The sequence below is a fragment of the Euprymna scolopes genome, chromosome 5 (genome assembly GCF_053919585.1).
Source record: "Euprymna scolopes isolate OS-2025 chromosome 5, ASM5391958v1, whole genome shotgun sequence".
NCBI lineage: Eukaryota > Metazoa > Mollusca > Cephalopoda > Sepiida > Sepiolidae > Euprymna > Euprymna scolopes.
This window is the reverse complement of record NC_136486.1, coordinates 66,454,907-66,474,372: the sequence shown is the minus strand read 5'-3', so window position 1 is coordinate 66,474,372 and position 19,466 is coordinate 66,454,907. Positions and strand designations below refer to the sequence as shown.

The 19,466-nt window shown below is 39.7% G+C and overlaps 1 protein-coding gene across 2 annotated transcripts in view; it reads left to right on the top strand.

Moving 5' to 3' along the window:
- LOC145276829 (bactericidal permeability-increasing protein-like) overlaps positions 1-19,466 on the top strand; it is a 101,613-nt gene that overhangs the window by 28,325 nt on the left and 53,822 nt on the right. For both annotated transcript variants that reach the window (XM_080128182.1, XM_080128183.1), the window contains one exon: positions 15,312-15,385. In XM_080128182.1, coding sequence (XP_079984308.1) covers positions 15,312-15,385 — 74 coding nt within the window. The remainder of the gene's footprint in view (positions 1-15,311; positions 15,386-19,466) is intronic.

Sequence of the window (19,466 nt, the reverse complement as noted above, 5' to 3'; positions counted from 1 at the left end):
CTCGATGATTGCATTATTAAGCGTATTTAGGCTTGATAATAAACGCTATTATTTGCTTTTCAGCTCAATTAATCGCATATGCGCCTCCGTTTTGACGATATTGATTACATTGCTTTTGTGCCGTGTTTTTGAAAAGATATTTAAGACTTTCACTCGTCCGGTGAGTAAGTCCACATTTAGTGATTTGTATATTTGTTATATATATATATATATATATATATATATATATATATATATATATATATATATATATATATATATATATATATATATGGCTGGCTGGTGATCGTCTAGCTATAAAAATGGACAGTTATTTCATTCATGAATGAATACGGGGAACTTTGTTTATAATAAATACTTGTTTATTTTACTATATATTTAATATACACACTTCAACAAAATGACGGTGGTGGGGATTAGTGGCAGAGGTGGATCTCAAACTGTGTCAATTTGTATCTCGCTTCTGTCTGTCTGTCTCTCTCCCTCTCTGACTGTTGCTTTGTTTCGCTCTCCTCTTTTATTGTTATCACTTCAACCTGTTGACCTATTTCCTTGCCGGCTTGTTTATTGCCCTTTTGCTGGATATCTGACCCATGACCCATTGACGTCATGGATACATTGTTCTTCCTGCATGCCTGGACACAGTTCGCCCGCACCCGTCCTTAACACTCCTTTCCTAGCTATTAAAAAAAAAATATATATATATATCTACATATAATTTTTTTCAACAATTCACGAATTCATGCATGTTTCTTTGCTTTCAAATTTATTTATTATTTATTTTTTTCAAAGACGTCTTTTTCGTTCAACAGTAAATCGTTTTGACTTTTTTCCTTCTTGTCCGCTGCTATTAATGCATTTCAGTGATTAATTTTACTATTCTTTTTTTTCTTTTTATACCGTGGATATAATTTAACAATATTATTATTATCATCACACACACACACACACACACACACACACACACACACACACACACACATTTTCCCCATTTCTTTTGTTAGGGGTCTCTCTCAATGTATGTTTTTGTTTCTTTTTTCAAATAAAATCAGTGGTACATTCACCTAAATTTTAACATTGAGATTGAGGCAACCGACGTCCGATAGACTATGCTTGCTTCTGCTCAAGTTACTTAATTTTTTACTTTACTAACAGGAAGCATCTCTATCTTTTCCTAAGATGTCAGTTGCTTGAACCATGGAGATAAGAGATCTTTTATTTTCTCTTATTGAATAGGACGGTTTTCGCAATTTACTTAATTCACCTAAATAAATAGTATTTTTCTCACCAATCCTTAAAATTCCTTCTCTCCTGTTCTTCATTCCCGCTACCAAATCTCGTACTAACTCTATTTACGATAGGTTGGTCCCTATTCCTACTCTCGTGCACTGCATACGACGTATACGGACGGCCGATTTCGCCTACATTAGTTGCACGTCCCGCCGTCATGCTCCGTGAAACGATTTTTCGTTCCATTAACGATACGTCAGATTACTCATCCAACTCCTCCCGTTGATGAATCTTCTGCATTGGATAATCAGCTTCATCTGTGGTTGATTCGCTGTCTGAATCACTAGATTCCTTTGAAACAGACAAAGCAGCTTTTTTTCTGAACGGCCTCTCTATAGTGGGAATCCGCCATTCCTCGATAGACGCGGCCCTGAGATTTTCTGCATGCGCCTTCGTTACAGAGCCCGTTAATTGATCCTTACTTCTATATAATACTTGCCCACTCTTTTCTATCACTACGTAGTACGGTTTTCATCGTACATCTAGCTTTCCTCTCTTTTGGTGGTTTTTATAATAGACCAAATCACCAACCTTAAATTCGACGGCTTTTGTTTTTTTTCTTAGATTTTCTATCATTATTTCCTAGCTTTCTTTACATTATTCCTTACTAAAGTGAAGGTTCGATGTATTTCCTGTACAGCGATGTCGTGATTCTGATCCCCATAGTATACTCTACGGGGTCTTAGAATATTGTCCAACGGCAGGACAACATCTCTGTTGTGGAGTAAATAATAAGGTGAACATTTCGTCGTTTCGCTTACATGCAGCCGGATAGACATTAACATTTGATTCATGTTCAGTCCCACGACTGTTCATTGTCACCTATTTTCTTCGCTAGGACGTCATGCATCGTCCAGTGGAACCTTTCGACTTTGCCGTTACTCTGGGGGCGATAGAACGATGTGGTCATATGATGCACATCGAGGTCCTCTAATGCATTTTTTATTATTGTATTTATGGTCTCAGTCTAATTATAGTTTAATAACTGCAGTGGTGCCTCAAATCTGAGAAAAATCTCGTCAATCAACCGATGGACCACCGTTTCTGCCTTCGTAAAAAGTATCTGACCACCACTGTGCATATTTATAAAAGTCACTATGTATCGGTTGCCTGATATAGTTTTTGGGTAAGTCCTAGAAACATTTAACGCTAGATAACGAAAGGAAAAGGAGGTCAATCGCACTCCTGTATTTGAAGTTTCTGTTTCCTTAAATTTCTGGTTTGGCACGAAATACATTTACTTTTGTATTCGTTTACTTGATTAAATAAACCAGCCCAAAATTATGTTTGCTTAATAGCGTGAAACGTTTTTTTCCACGACCATGTGACCAGTATCATCGTGGTATTGAACTAACACCCTTTTTCTGAGATGCGACAGAATATATAGCATAATTATTGGTTCGTCCTCGGGTTGCGACAAGTAATAAAATATATCGTCCATTACTGTGTACTTCTTTTCCATCTTGGACGCTTTACCCACTTTCATTCTACAATCTCTCTATCTGCTTTCTCTTCCGTACATACATCTAAACCCGACAATGTAGGACGCTCGTATGCTACCGATGAGTCTTCGACATCCTTATGTGATGCAAACTCTTTTGGTTCAAAATGAATTGAGTTTATTGCACTCACCGTGTAATTCCTACTGTCTATTTCTACTGGGGGATCATCATTGTCCTGCTTCGAATTCACAGTGTGTGCCACGAGATACGCACAAACGTTGTATTTCCCCTTTAGGTACCGTATGGTGCAATTATAGCAAGCCATATTAAAACACACGTGCGTATTTTCCTATTTTCTATTGGTAAGTTTAGTAAATATTCTAATGGTCTATTATCTGTATAGATGGTGAACGTTGCTCTATGCAAATAGTGATTTAATTTATTCAAGGCATAGTGTATCGCATATGCCTCTTTCTCTACCGTGAACCATCTGATTTGAGTATTACTCAACTCATGCGATAAAAAGTAAATAGGTTTTTCTACCTCTCTACCCTTCCTTGGATCATAGAGCATTTGTGACATACATGCCCCAATCGAATGACCAAAGGAATTTGTATACAGTCGGTAGTCCTTATTCGGATTGGGATAAGCCAGTGTTACCATATCTGCAAGCTTCCTTTTTAGACTATCAAAGGCAGATTGACATGCATCGTCCCAATAAAATTGTACATGCTTCCTCGTTAATCGGACTAACGGCTCGGTGATATCGGATTTGTTTTTTATAAATCGCCGATAGTACGGTGTCATACCAATGAAAGCTCTTACTTGCTTTACCGTGGTCGGAGTAGAAATCATTTTAATAGCCTTGACTTTATCCATGTCTGGTTACATACCCCTCTCACGTACTTTGAACCCCAGATACTGTATTTATTTACTAAAAAGCCCACACTTCGTTGCCTTTAACCTAAGATTGTGCTTGCGCAAACTACCTAATACCTTATCTATGTGTTTTATAGTGTATTCTTTTGTATTGGAGAATATTAGAATGCCATCCAATTACGGTACAGCGAATTCTTCCTGTCCTTGTAAAACTACGGACATCAATTCCTAGAAGACTCCGGGAGCGTTCGCAAGTTCGAATGGCATTACATTAAAATGGAACAGCCCCTTGTGGCAGGTGAGCGCAGTTTTTCCACAGCGTTCTCATTCAATTTAAACTGCCATTATGCTGACTTTCAATTTAACTTTGAGAAGTATCTAGCCGACCCAAGTGAAGCTAAAATATAATCAATAACTGGCAACGCTCGGGCATACTTCTTTATTATTTTATTTAATGCTCTAAAAACTACACATACCCTTTTAGTCCCGTATTTCTTCTCTACTAAACCTATCGGAAAACTCCACGGGCTGCGTAATCTTCCGATTACTGCAGCCTGACTCATTTCCCCTATTGCTGACTCTACTTTTTTTCTTTGCTTATGCGGTGTCCGGTACTGACATATCTCGCATGGGCTCATGCGTTCTAGTATCAATACGCATCCGATACGTATCGGTACTGCCCAAGTTTTTATCTTCGGTAACGAACAAGTCCTTAACACCTATTGATCTCGTACTTGAATTCCTCGGGTACTTTTATCACTTCCAAGTTTTCTTCAGAGATTTTATCATTAGGTTTCTTTGGCATGATAATCTCTATTATTTTGCCAGCTGCTCTCCACCTAACAATTTTACAACGTCTTCTTGATGGAACCATCTAGTTGGTGTTGTTTCTAATTAAAAGCGGGATACCTTTTGGCCCTTTAATTTTTTCTACGGTATTTGCTACTGAAACACCACTAAGATCACTAAGAAATCCTCTATCTTTTTGCTTTACCTCATACTCCAGTTTTTGACCGTTTTTAATACCCACACGAGCCGTGCACCTATGCAAGTGCTAGGTTTAATGTTATTTTTCCCTAGTCTTACTCTTGCTGAGATATGAGCAACTTCTTCTAACGCAATGTGTCCATTGCCTACTTCCATCGCCTCTAAGTCGAAGTACATCCCCACCCATTTTTCATAAGCCAGTTCCGGCCTAGTATTATATTCGTATTGATATTTTTGGCAATAAAGACATCATGGTGGACAAATGGGCTTCCTATCCTTATCCTTAATCATGCGATACCTTCCACAATTAATGGAGACGCATCAGCTGTCCTTAAATTAATTGATTTACTATGTAGCTCAAGTCTCCGTATAATTGTTTTAAAAACTCTACTTTTTATGACAGAAACCTCTGTCCCTGTATCTACTAAAGCCCTCAGTCTATTTCTATCTATTCTAATAGAAACGGAACTTGCAACGCCCATGTTACCGATTACATGCGTCGGTATGCTTTCGTCCCGTCCGTCGGACGTTGTCCGAAGGGTGCGCCTTCGTTTCCCTGACTGCGTTGTCTACAATCTCTCCACATGTGGCCCACCTTACCACAACGGAAACACCTTATAACCTACCCAGTTTTTTTCCTTTTCTCTAGTTTTGTATATAGGCCCCCTATTCTCGTATAGATTGTCTCTTTTCCATCTATCTTGTTTTGGCAATTTTGCTAGACCTACGGCTTCGACTCTAACCTGCCGTTTCGCATGACAAACCTCCATGGTTTCACCTTTATATTCATATCTTGGGTTTAGCCGAATTTTCCATCTCACTTCTGCTAAGGTTTTCTAATAAGCTGCCTGGAGATCCGAAGGTTCATCCCTCATTACGGCCATTTTCACATCTTAATCTCTGAGACCTTCTATAAAAAATCCTAGAATTTGTTTTATAACTAATGCAGTACCTGCACCTATCCACTATATGCTCCTTTTGCAAGTAGCACTATTCTCTGCATATAGTCTTGAATAGTTTCTTCTCTACCCTGTCTTACATTAACTAATTCTACTATGTACTTGTTGAGATTTGCGATTATCCCATAATAAAGGCCCTTTGCAATCTAAACCAAGTTAAACCTTCATTATTTGCCATTAATTCATTTATGAAGAGTCCAACCGGGGCCATAGTGGTTAATAGTGCTGCCTGGCATTTTCCTATCTCCGCAGCACCGACTATTCTAAAATAGTTTTTCTATATCCTGCAACCACACTCTTTATCTACCACCCTTTCTATTTTCTAAGTTTTTAAATTTTTTAGAAGGGACTCACCTCGTAAAGTTTGTGAGATGACCCCCAACGCCTTCCTAAGCTCCATGGTTAAGTCTTGTACGAAATTCGAAAAAACTGCTGTTCCATCTTTTTAACTCTTTAACAACAACCAAAAACAAAATAAAAACAACGTAAGACGAGAAAACAAAAATACAATTTAAAAGAGAAAAATGTTCTTCTTTTTGATTAATTTTGTTAAAACATCACGAATTTCTTTCTTTATTTTTTTTACAGTTTTTTAAAGAAAGCTTTAAGTCTTCTATTTTTAATGGAGATATGCATATTAGAGCAGAAACAAGCAAAGAAATAATTCGGAATCGACTTACTGTAACGTGCATCCAGGAGATAAGCGCCCGCGTGTTTGCGTGTTGTGTGGGTACGTGGGAGAGACGGATGAGGGGAAAAAGACTTACCTCGAGACCAGCTCAGCGTTACCGACCAAAAATAGAAGAGAGGGACCAAGATGGCGACCGCCGTCTTTTGTAAAGTATGATGTCTCGCAAAGTCACACGAATTCTCGGAATATGCAAATTTAGCCGGCCTAGAACGACGATAAAAGCGGGTGAGGGGAAAGACGTGGGGGAGGGACGATTGAGTTGGCTGGGGAATTGTGTGGCTGTTGCTTCTTGTGCCGTGTTGAGGATATCTTACCGTGTTAAAGAGAGAGTCGGGCGCCATCTTTAATTTTCACTTACATTTTTTTTCTTACAAGCTATTTCGGCCATTTGGCCTCTAGCACTATGACCGAGTCGAAATTTGACTTAAAGCTCATACCCGAGTTTGACGGGTCCACGTCCATCGTCGACTGGGTCGAAAGGGTCGAGCTGACGTGCGACCTTTGTGAGGTGAAAAGGGTACACACTGTAATTCCCCTTAGATTGGCTGGGGGTGCCTTGAGTGTATATCAGCAACTCAGTGCTGCCGAAAAGGAAGATGTCACCGCAATTAAAGCTGCGCTGTACAAGGCATTTGCCATGGATCCTTGTACGGCCTATGACAAATTTGCTTCCCGAAAACTTCTACCGGAGGAAAGCGTGGACGTTTTCTTCGCTGAGTTAAAGAAACTCGCAGTTCTGTTCGGTGGAGGGGTGTCGGAACGGACGCTCGCGTACGCGTTTGTGGCGGGCCTTCCCACTCGGGTGAAGCAGCTACTGAGAGCCTCAACCAGCGTTTCAACAACGACCATGGAACACTTGATGGAACGTGCTCGAGCCATCATCAAAGATGAGGAGGACCTGGGGGGAACCAATTGTGATGGCGACACAGACAGGCCAGATTGGCGCTCGGGAGATTCCGAATCAGAACCCTGCAAGCAATGGGAAATTTTTCGCTGCAGCCGACGCGGACATTTTGCAAGGAATTGCACCAACAGGGGGCGTGTGCGCTGTTTTAAGTGTGGCGGTTTGGGGCATCTAGCCCAAAACTGTGCGGGAAACGTATCAGGGGAGAGGACGTCAGCGCCGCCCTGCTCCCCGAGCAAAATTTGAACAAGGTGCAACCAGTAATAACCGTCTACGTAAACAGGATACCCTGCTCAGCACTTCTCGACTCAGGCTGTTCGCATACTATAGTGAGCACCAGGCTGTGTCCAAGTTGGACTAAGAGGAAGATCAAAGTCACCACGATAGGAGGCGAGACCCAGACATGCTGTGGAGCTGGAACTGTCAAGATCTACACGGACACCGGTGCAGCCACTAAGATCAATGTGCTCGTGACCCAAGGAAATCTCCTGGGGTTTGACCTGTTGCTCGGATACGATGCCATCAAGGCGCTGGGGGGAGTCGCAATTCATCGGGATGGAAAGGTGCGATTCTTAGAGGCCCCAGTGTGTGCAGCGCTCCATATCGATCGGCCGGATTTTACAGTGGACTACGACTCGCGCAAGAGGGCCTGGATTGCATCTTGGAAGTGGACCGAGGGAATGGCACCGACTAAACTCAAGAATGGGGTTGCAGAGTACCCTATACCCAGTGAGGCCCGAGCAGAATACGAAAGGGAACTAAAGGCGTGGATCCAAGATGGCTGGTTAATCCCCTACCCTAAGGATAAGCTTGGGCCTCCGAAGGGTCTAATACCCTTGATGGCAGTAGTTCAGCATAACAAGTCGAAAGTACGGCCCGTGCTGGACTATAGGGAGCTAAACAAGCATATTGAAGCCTACACTGCCGATGCTGACGTATGCGCCAGTAAGTTGAGGGAATGGCGTCAGAAAGGCACTAATGTCTCAATATTGGATTTACGAAAAGCCTATTTACAGGTGCGAGTTGATGAGACGTTGTGGCCGTTCCAGACAGTTTGGTTCCAGGGGCAGAGGTACTGCCTTACACGCCTTGGCTTCGGCCTAAATGTGGCACCACAGATCATGAAGACTATTGTCAACACAGTATTGTCCCAAGAAAAGCCCATGAGGGACTCAACGTCAGCTTACATTGATGACGTATACGTCAATGAAGATGTACAGTCTGCGTCGTGTGTCAAAGAAAAGTTGGCTCAGTTTGGTCTGGAATGCAAGAATCCCGAACGTTTAAGGGAAGGAGCACGTGTATTGGGATTGGATGTTTATGAAGAGGATGGCACCCTACAATGGAGGCGTGGCAGTGAAATTCCAAGCATCCCCAACCTCGTTACAAGGCGGACCGTTTTTTCTTGGTGTGGAAATCTTGTTGGTCACTTACCGGTCTGTGGCTGGCTCCGCGCAGCTGTTGGTGTGATTAAACGCAGAGCAAATTTAACAACCACGGGTTGGGATGACATATCCGATGATGTCCTACTAACTCTGATGATTAAAGAGACACTGGAGAGAGTGAACAAGAAGGGCCCTGCCTGTGGGCGGTGGTGTGTTAACGGAGACAACGTAGGTGTGTGGGTTAATGCCAGTTCTTTGGCGTTGGGAGTATCGTTGGAGCAAGGAGGAAACGTGTTCGAGGATGCGTGTTGGCTGCGGCCCGTAACAGATTCTCAGCATATCAACCTGGCAGAGCTGGACGCTGTTGTAAAGGGGGTAAATCTGGCCCTGCAGTGGCAGTCTAAGAAGTTGACCTTGTACACAGATTCTCTCTGTGTCTACCACTGGGTGTCTGACACACTTTCAGGACGGACACGAATTCGTACCAAGGCAGCAAGCGAAATGTTAATACGGAGAAGGCTAGACACGCTAAAAAACCTGGTATCTGAGTATGGGCTATCACTGAGCGTCACTCTGGTGCCATCACATTGTAATCGTGCTGCCCAACTGACCCGTGTACCTCACAAATGGTATGAAGCCGCGAAGATGGGAATAGAGATTACTGCTCGATCTTGTGCAGTTGCAATCGACCCATGTCAAATACAAAAAATTCATGCACAGAGCGGACATCCGGGTATCAAGAGGACCCTTTATTTTGTGAGGCGTGCGTAGCCAGCAGTGACCAGGATGGATGTCAGACAGATCGTCAGAAATTGTGAGGCTTGCCAGTCTATTGATCCTGCACCAGAGCGATGGCAGAAGGGTCGCTTGGAAGTTGAGAGTGTGTGGCAGCGGCTGGCCATGGATATTACCCATTACAGTGGCAAGCCCTTCCTAACTCTCATTGATTGCGGGCCTACGAAATTTGCGGTGTGGCGGCAGATGACCAGACAGGATTCAGCAAATGTTGTTCGCCACCTATCATCCATTTTTTTGAGCGAGGTGCGCCGGAAGAGCTCCTGACTGACAATGATGCAGCGTTTTGTAGCCAGCAAGTCCGGCAGTTGTTAGATGAGTGGGGCGTCCGTCTACGGTTGCGATGTGCGCATGTGCCATCAGGAAATGGCATTGCTGAAAGAAGCCATCGCAGCATCAAGAGAATTGCTGCCAGGAAGCGATGTACTATTGCGGAAGCAACATATTGGTACAACATTACGCCAAAGGACGGGACGTCCCCTTCAACCGCACCTGCGAATGCTATTTACACGTACCGAGTCGGAGTGAAGGGAATCAACACTACGCAGCCAACCGACAAGGGAACATATAAGAGATATGAATTGGGAGATCCAGTGTGGGTGCGGCCTCCAGGAAATCGGTGCACCGACAAGTTTAAGCGAGGACACATATCTGGAGTGATTAGCCAGCAGTCTGTTTTGGTCGATGGAACCCCACGACATGTGCGAGATCTTCGCCCAGCTACCGAGGTGCGTCATACAACTACAGAAGAAAGCAGTGAAGCGTCTAGCGATGAGCTGCCGATGCACGGATTCAGTGAGCCCCTTCCAGAGACTGATAGCGATACTTCATCTGATGAGGCGGAACCAGATCCAGAGCCCGAATCTGAAACAGTGAATGTCCTCTTCGCAGAAGCACACGCACTAAAAGTCCACCCCCCAGTGCTGTCTATATGATCATCAGATCAGGTGGGAGTGTAACGTGCATCCAGGAGATAAGCGCCCGCGTGTTTGCGTGTTGTGTGGGTACGTGGGAGAGACGGATGAGGGGAAAAAGACTTACCTCGAGACCAGCTCAGCGTTACCGACCAAAAATAGAAAAGAGGGACCAAGATGGCGACCGCCGTCTTTTGTAAAGTAATATGTCTCGCAAAGTCACACGAATTCTCGGAATATGCAAATTTAGCCGGCCTAGAACGACGATAAAAGCGGGTGAGGGGAAAGACGTGGGGGAGGGACGATTGAGTTGGCTGGGGAATTGTGTGGCTGTTGCTTCTTGTGCCGTGTTGAGGATATCTTACCGTGTTAAAGAGAGAGTCGGGCGCCATCTTTAATTTTTCCTTACATTTTTTTTTCTTACACTTACTTCTTTGTTTTTTTCTTTATTATTGTTCTATTTTTTCTTCTTTAAAATGAAAGTTTTTGATTTGTTTTTTTCCATCTCTTTTGGATTTTTTTTTCGATGTAAAGCATTTCTTTTTTTCAAATTGATAGTCTTCGATTTTTCTGTGTGTCTGCTGGAAATAAGTTATTTTTAAATGACACTTTCGTTGTGCCTCGTGCTATTGTTCCTTTTTTTATTTATTCTTGTAGAATAAAAGTGGTGGCGGCACCAAATTATACGTATGTTATATACATACATATATATATATATATACATATATATATATATATATATATATTTAGCTTTATGGACAGTTATTTCATTTATGAATGAATACGAGACACTTAGTTTATAATAATAACCTTGTTTATTTTACTATATATGTAATATACGCATTTCAACAAAATGACGGCGGTGGGGATCAGTGGCAGAGGTGGGTCTCAAACTGTTTCAATTTGTATCTCGCTTCTGCCCGTCTTTCTCTGCTTTGTTTTGCTCTTCTCTTTTATTGTTAGCAGTTCGACGTGTTAACCTATTTCTCGCTAGCTTGTTTATTGCACTTCTGCAGGATTTTTGTCTGACTCATAACGGATTGACGTCACAGATACAGGTCGCTCCAAATCCTGGGATTTCCATTGTTTATTTTCGTTTGCTTGAATATAGCTTAGGTCACATTTCCTGGGACCGATTATTCTTTTAATCGACTGGAAGTTCCATTGTTTTTCCTGCTTTCCTGAACACAGCTCGCCCGCACTCCTCCTTGACATTTTATGAATTTTAAAATATAAGTAGACATAAGAGTATTCATAAAAACACTGACGATATTATTCGTACGTTCTTTTTGTTTTGTTTTTTCTAAAGTTACATCACGTATAAACACGGTTTGCTGCATTGATATATAACACATATTGTTTTATATATTTTTTGTCCAGCAAAGTTTCTAAGGAAACTACTTTCTCTTATATATATATATATATATATATATATATATATATACACATACACACACACATATATATGTGTGCGTATGTGTGTGTTTGTTTGAATTTCATCTTTTTGATGATATTCCTATGCCCTACATACTTGGGGAAGTAAAATTAGACATATTATGTGAAGTACAAAGTTCTCTAAAAATATAAGATAGTAAAACCGTATATAATATAGCAGCATCAGATTTAAGAAGTATAATAGTATTTAGATCATTAAAAATATCACAAACATATAGGCTCTAAAAATCTTATGATAGATGCCTCCATGAATTATTAAATGCTGATATACTATAGGAAGGATAAAAATTCAAATAATATAACCGTACGGCAAACTATATATCATTTACTGGAAAATAATGAATAAGTAGTGCATATAGATTTTAGATAAAAATAAGATGAGGAGACTGTTATTTTATATGTACATTCTCAGTCGTAAAATACTAATTAACAGTTGGTATGGTTAATTCATGAGAATAAAAATAAGTGAATGTACACCAAGCATCCGTAGTATTTAATCGTAATCCAAGTAACTGCATGATCATAATAATAACTGAATATCTGAGATGCACACAATCAACCGAAGAAAATCTAAAACGGGGAAAACATCTATTACGTACGTAGAGTAAGACTATTTAATGAATCTTTCAAAGATACAAGTGTCAATATAATTTCTACCAGAAATTACAATTAGAGAATATCATGGAACTGGAATAAATATTGATCAACCAGTGACAAAATTTAAATTAACCATACTAATATTAAGGTAAACATAAATAATAAAATTTACGACTAACAGACATGCGCATATGACTCCTACTAGATGGGGAAATGGAACACATAGAATCAAGAAGAAGGATAATCTTAGTAGAGTGGGTTGGGAAATGACGAGATAGAATGAATAAAAGAATTAGGATATAGCAGTATAAAAAAATTTGAATGAATATATATAAAGTTGATTTAAATATTAAGCTAATTAAATATTAGTAAGTTTTTTTACATGAGGGCCACCGTCTGTCAAGGTCCAGTGACAACTCGAGGAGGAGGATTAATAGGTATATATAAGTCATTGTGATTTTAGCGTAGTAAACATAAGTGGGAATTGTGTAAAATTGGATTACTTAGGGGGACGGTTCAATAAGAACTTTTCACAGTGGACTTGTAGGCAATCAGATTGTAGTCAGCTGGAAAGTAGGAAAACGGGATAGAGTTCCACAGGCGAGCAGTCCTAAGAAAGGGACCCTGTTCATGGAATTTACGTTTAGGTGTAGGCACGGATAAAGTGGTTCTGGCAAAACGAGTGTTTTTCGTGAAAGTCTGACGAGGGGGGACCAAAGATCGAGGTTCAGATGAGCATCTGCCATGGAAGTAACGATAAAGCAGGTACAGGCTCGCTACGTCTCTTCTGTGGGAAAGGGGCTGCAGAGAAGAGAAAAGAGCATCCCCCACTTAGCTACGAAGTCTATTTTGAACTCTGTCAAAGCAGGATAAGCTGCTTCTAGCAGCTCCTGCCCAGATGTGGCAGCAGTACTCCATCGTTGGACGAACCTAGCTTTTATATAGGCAGTGACTTGCATCAGGAGTGAGATATCTACTGGAGCGGTAGAAGGATCCCACCATCTTTTCAGCGAATTTGGCAATTGATTTGATATATGTGCCACTTCAGATCGGGAGTAAAGGTTAAGCCCAGAAGCTTGTCAAAATATGAAGCCTCCCCAAGACGGAACCATTCATTTCGATTGATGGCAGCTGGGCAGCAGAGCGTTGATGACGTAACGATAGAAGCTTGGTTTTAGATGCATTAAAAGTAACCAGCCACTTCTTTCTCCATTGTACTACGTGCTCAAGATCAGAGGAGAACTTGGTCGTTTACGGTATTCGAAGTGCTTCCATAGTTGGTTGTGTCGTCAGCATAAATGTCTACGAATGATCTAAGGATGTGGTCTGGAAGATCATTGATGTAGATCAGGAAGAGAGTTGGACCCAGGATGAGCCCTGAGGGACTCCAGCATTAATACGGAGAGCCTCTGATTTCTGCCCATCAACCACTACTCTTAAGAACCTATCAGAGAGAAATGATTTAATAGTTGAGAAGACATTTCCAGCTATACCATAACTGGAAATCTTGTGAAGTAGGCCTTATGTCATACCTTATCAAAAGCTGTTTAATGAAAATTCCAAAAATTCATTGTGCGAAAAGCAGCCACACTCAGTGACATGAAAATCATCCCTTTCCTGATTCGTGATACCATGATAAATCTAAACACCTCGAAGTCATTCCGCTGAGATTCCCGCGGGTCTTTCACAATTTTAAAATAAATGCCTTAACAAATAGTGTTTTACTGACTGCTGGGAAATATCTTCTATTATAACAGTTTGCAAAAATTATGGCGAAAGAACGGACTTATTAAATTATTTTTGCCTGAAACTTTACGTTCTTGACCAATCGAACACGAGTCCATCACCTCATAGACAATAAACTTTTGTCCGACCTACAATAAGATTTAGGCAATCCCACTGCAGATATATATACTGTAATATCCGAACGTATACACCAACCACTGGATAAAACAGGAGAAGCTAGATCAATAGCCCAAAGCATATCTAAAGAATCTGAACGGACTTGGCACGATGGTTTTTCATTAAATCATATCGTATGGTATTGCTGCAAGTATACATATACGGCATAATCGCATTTGCATATGGGTTCTTGGGGGATCATCGAAGTTAAGCAAGGTTGAGTCCTGTTAGGACCAGATGATGACCGTTTGTGAATTCTTGGCACTGTATTTTATCTCCACTTATCTCAGCATTTGTTTCCATTCGTCCTGAACATACACTCAACGTGCTTCTGGTATTTAACAATGTCTCCTCAGGAGAGATATGGTTGGAGATTGCACACCTTCTGTCACAATAATGCCACGCGTATTTACTACTACGATGGGTATCCATAGTCTCTCGACAACTGTAGGCGCCTCGTACCTTACATAAAAGAAAATCCAGGTTACCTTATAATCGTACATCAAACCAACATGATATAAATGCATGAGTGCCACAGAGGTAAAACCCTGGACTGTTATTAATCCTCCTCTTCATAAATGACCTTCATGATAAAGTTTCTCTTTGAGGGGGGTATTTCCTGATGACCTTAGACTTTAAAACACACGCGAAGGCAAAACTAATGAACATATATCTAAGGGATTTCTAAAATTCTAAATAAAGATGTCCATTCTCTAATGGAATGTTGGCGTAATTGGTTGGGAACATTCAATGCTACCAAGATTTTGCTTATTTCCATTTAATTTTCTTTTAACAAGAAAACTTCTCAACGCCTGATAGCTATGGCCAATGATACACAAGATGAAAGTACTTCACATCAGGTCTTGATTAAGATTCATAGAAAACAGTAATTGAAACAAATACAAACAAGCAATTGCTAAGGCTTCTGCGAGGAACGTAGACCCTCTATTCCGAGCTAAAAGCAACTCAAATCCACGAGTATATATTAATAGCCGAAGCTCCTCAAATCAGACTGCGTTCTATGACAATACCCTGAGACACGAGGAAAACGCACGCCTATTTGAAATCATCCAGAAAGTAAAAATGCATTTTTTTTTATTTTATTTTTTAGGATACGCGTTCGAAAGACGGTTAACATACAAATGCATATTAACCAAATTGCACTTGAATTGATTTTTACCCCAAGTAAGTAAAGGTTTGCCTCTTTCCTTGTCTCTTTCTCTCTCTCTCTCTCAATCTCTCTATCTCTCTCTCTATATATTATATATATATATATATATATAAAATAATATATCCTATCTTGTATTTAATCCTATCCCCATTTCATTTTTTCCTCTTCTTCTTCCTTGATCTTTCTTATTATGTCTCGGCAGTCGTGTGATAAGCATATCTTATTTTTGTTTTATTAATATTATTGGAAGTTTCCCCTTTTTTCTTTGCACATATTTGTGAATTATTCCATGGATTTCGGCCTTTTCGATTATTTTGGACCATCTTCTAATTACGTGTGTTCCTTGAATTTTACTTGTGCAAATAGAACCTTAATTAACTCTCTTGGAGTTATATTTTTGGATTTTACCGTCATTGGATACTTTACCTTTAACCAGACTATCCATTCACGTGTAATCACCTCTTTCTTCACCATATTCTCTCGGCTTCATTTTTGTTATAAAGTAAGATATTTGACTAACTTGTAGTTTCATCAAATACTTTTGTATGCAAAATCCGATCCCGCATTTTGCTAATTCCTACTCTCTGAAGAGAAGGAACGTATTTCTTCGAAATTCCGGGATTAAGGACTATCCACTTATCAAGTGTTTCCTTTTCAGATTAAATATGTTTTTAACTCTTTTTCAAACTGGTTTTTAACATGTTTTATTAACTGTTTGCTCTTATATATATATATATATATATATATATATATATATATATATATATATATATATATATATATATATATATATATACAATAATTGTATGGCCATGATTTCAGAGTTGTTAATTAAACAAAACTCAGGAGTTCTAATATAGTACTCAATAAATTTTAGCGTTACTATTGTATAAGTTAATTTTTGTGTAAAACATTATTGACTACAGATGTTCGTATGATAGATATAGAGAGGATCTTCCTCAGGAACGGGCTAGAATCTGTCTCGGTAGCAGGCTGAAATACAGTAAAAGAAAAAGGAGGCCCAAGATAGCGGATGTTGTCTTTTAAAGCCCCCGGTCACGCGTAGATCTCGAGTAGTCTCGTGTGATATATCCAAATTGGTTGTGCCCGAAACATTATAAAAGGCGAGTTGCTGGGAGGAGTGGGAGAAGCGTTTAATACATGCGAATAGAGACCGTCGACGTGTATCTCCTATTGTGAACAACGAACTCATCTCGCCTCAATTAATGACTAGCGAGCCTCTGCTTGGCGTTTTACCCAAAAAGTCTTGCTGCTTTTCGTTAGACAAAGACGTCTGATACAGCTCACCACATTTCAGCTGTTGTTTCTATTAAAATACAACGCCAAAAGCCTGTTTTCTCAATTGTGAAATGCGAATTGTGTTATATATATATATATATATATATATATATATATATATATATATATATATATATATATATATATATATATATATATATAAGGGGTTCCTGTGCTTTTGTGATTTTTCCGTTTTTGCAAATATTTATCTATCGGTGATCAGTTTGCTAGGCAAAATGCTTCCAAAGATAATAGTAAACACCTTGCTCTTCTGGTTCGCAGAAGATATGGAAGCAAACATATTTTCAATTTTTCAAAAACTGTCCTTACAGAAATTGAAAATAGAGTTTTGTCTAGGGGCTTAGATGTTTGCATTCCCCCAACGAGTTTAAATAAAGAGAGAACACTTTCTGCCTTTGAAGTTTTGTTCTCTCAACTTAGACATAATGTGCCTAATTCCCCAGAAAAAATTGTTGGGATGAAATCCAATTTAGTTGCCTTAGCTCACCGATATAGTAACATTCCTGTCGATCATAGAGACTTAGTCTGGAACATAACGCAATTTAAGACGATGAAAGCGTTAAAATCTAATACCGATATTTATATGTGTAAACCAGACAAAGGTGCAGGAGTGGTGATTTTGGATAAATCGGACTACGTTGAGAAAATGGCAGTTATTCTCAATGATATTTCGAAATTCCGTAAACTCGGCTCTGTCGAGTTGACGGATAATACTTGCAAGAACGAGGCTAAAATGCAGAGACGTTTACTTGCATTATTTAAAAAGAAGGTGTTTTGCAAGGATGTCTATGACAGGATCAGGCCCTCTGGGTCACAACGTCCCAGAATGTATGGTCTCCCCAAAACCCACAAGCAAGGTGTTCCACTGAGACCTATTTTATCAATGGTTGGTTCAGCACAGCATTCTTTGGCTCAGTGGCTTGTGGAAATTCTGCAACCTGTGCGTGAGCTATACACCACGCATTGTATCCCAGATTCCTTTCGGTTCGTTGATTGTGTACGTGGGTTGGATTCTAATGCAGAGACGTCTTTCATGTGCTCATTTGATGTCTCTAGTCTTTTCACCAACATGCCGTTGGATGAGACTATACGCATATGTGCCGACGCTTTATATGATGGTCGCCTGACTGCTCCACGGTTTTCTAAAGAGATTCTTATTGAACTCATTTTAATGTGTACGAAATCCGTGGAATTTAGTTTTTGTGATATTATGTACTGTCAGGTTGACGGGGTTTCAATGGGGAGTCCGTTGGCCCCAACTTTAGCGGATATTTTCGTCGGGTACTATGAATCCGTTATGTTTAATTCTACATCTAAACCCACTGCATATTTCAGATATGTTGACGACACTTTTGCTATTTTTCCTTCGCAAAGTGAAGCGTCGATATTTTTTAATAGGTTGAATTCTTTACATGGGGCTCTTAAGTTCACTATGGAAAGTGAGAAGGACAATTCGCTTCCTTTCTTGGATGTTCTTGTCGAACGCTCAAGGAGGGGGGGAGGCTTTCTCACTACAATTGATAGAAAGCCGACATTTACTGGCCTATATGTGAACTGGTTGTCTTTTGTACCTAAATCACGTAAGCTCGGCTTAATTAATACTTTGGTACATAGAGCCCTCATGATTTGTTCGCCTAACAGATTAGATGTCGAAGTCGATTAGATCAGGGAAATATTCATCAATAATGGCTATCTTGTTGACCTTATTGATGATTGTATTTTCAAAAAGGTTGCGGATTTTAAATCCCCTAAAAGTTTGGACCCTTGAAATGCCCGGGTGATTTGAAATTACCGTGGATAGGGGAGGGGAGTAATATAATTTCAAAACAGATTCGAAGAAGTATTTACGATTGCTTCAATTCGGTGACCTTGCGTGTGGTATATACTACGAGACCTGCTTTTCCGTCTTTTCGCAAGGATAGTTTGCCTTACATCCAAAATAGAAATATTGTATATCAGTTTAAATGCCAGTGCGATGCTGGTTATGTTGGGCGAACATCCTTGCACCTTTTGACCCGTATAAACCAGCATGTTCCATCGAAGATCAGACAAGGGAGAATGGGGTTCGGTGGTCTCCCTCCTTCTGCAGCCTTGGACTCTGCTATTGCCCAGCATTTGGTTGACAACCCGTGCTGTGCCGATAGATATAAAATAGATTGGTTCGAGGTGCTACATAGAGCGGACTCCAAAAAACATTTAAAGATTTTGGAGGCCGTCTCTTCTTTGTGCCGGCAAAAGGAAACATCAAACGCATTGTTTCTATTTGGGGAACTTTGAATTTTTTCTTCCGCTTTTTTTTTCTCCCTCGTTGTGCCAACATTTTTAATCGTTTTTAAACGTAAATAAATTTAATTAATGTCCCCGTACGTTGGCACATAAAATAAGTTCCCCAATAGAACTCTTTATTTTCGCCACAATACTATTTAGATTGCTATCGTTTTACTCCTGAAGAGATGATAGCCGAAAGAGCTCTCGAGAAACTTCCGCCTACTATTTTATTTAAAACCATATACAAATTCTGTACCTCTAAACATTTATTTAAATATATATATATATATATATATATATATATATATATATATATATATATATATATATATATATATATATATGGATGTATTATGGAAGGAAAAGTAATCCGAAAAAGTTGATAAATTCAATCTCATTTTGTTAAGGTATCCAATAAATTTATTAATGGTGATATCTATCTATCTATCTATCTATCTATCTATCTATATATATATATATATATATATATATATATATACTCCTTTA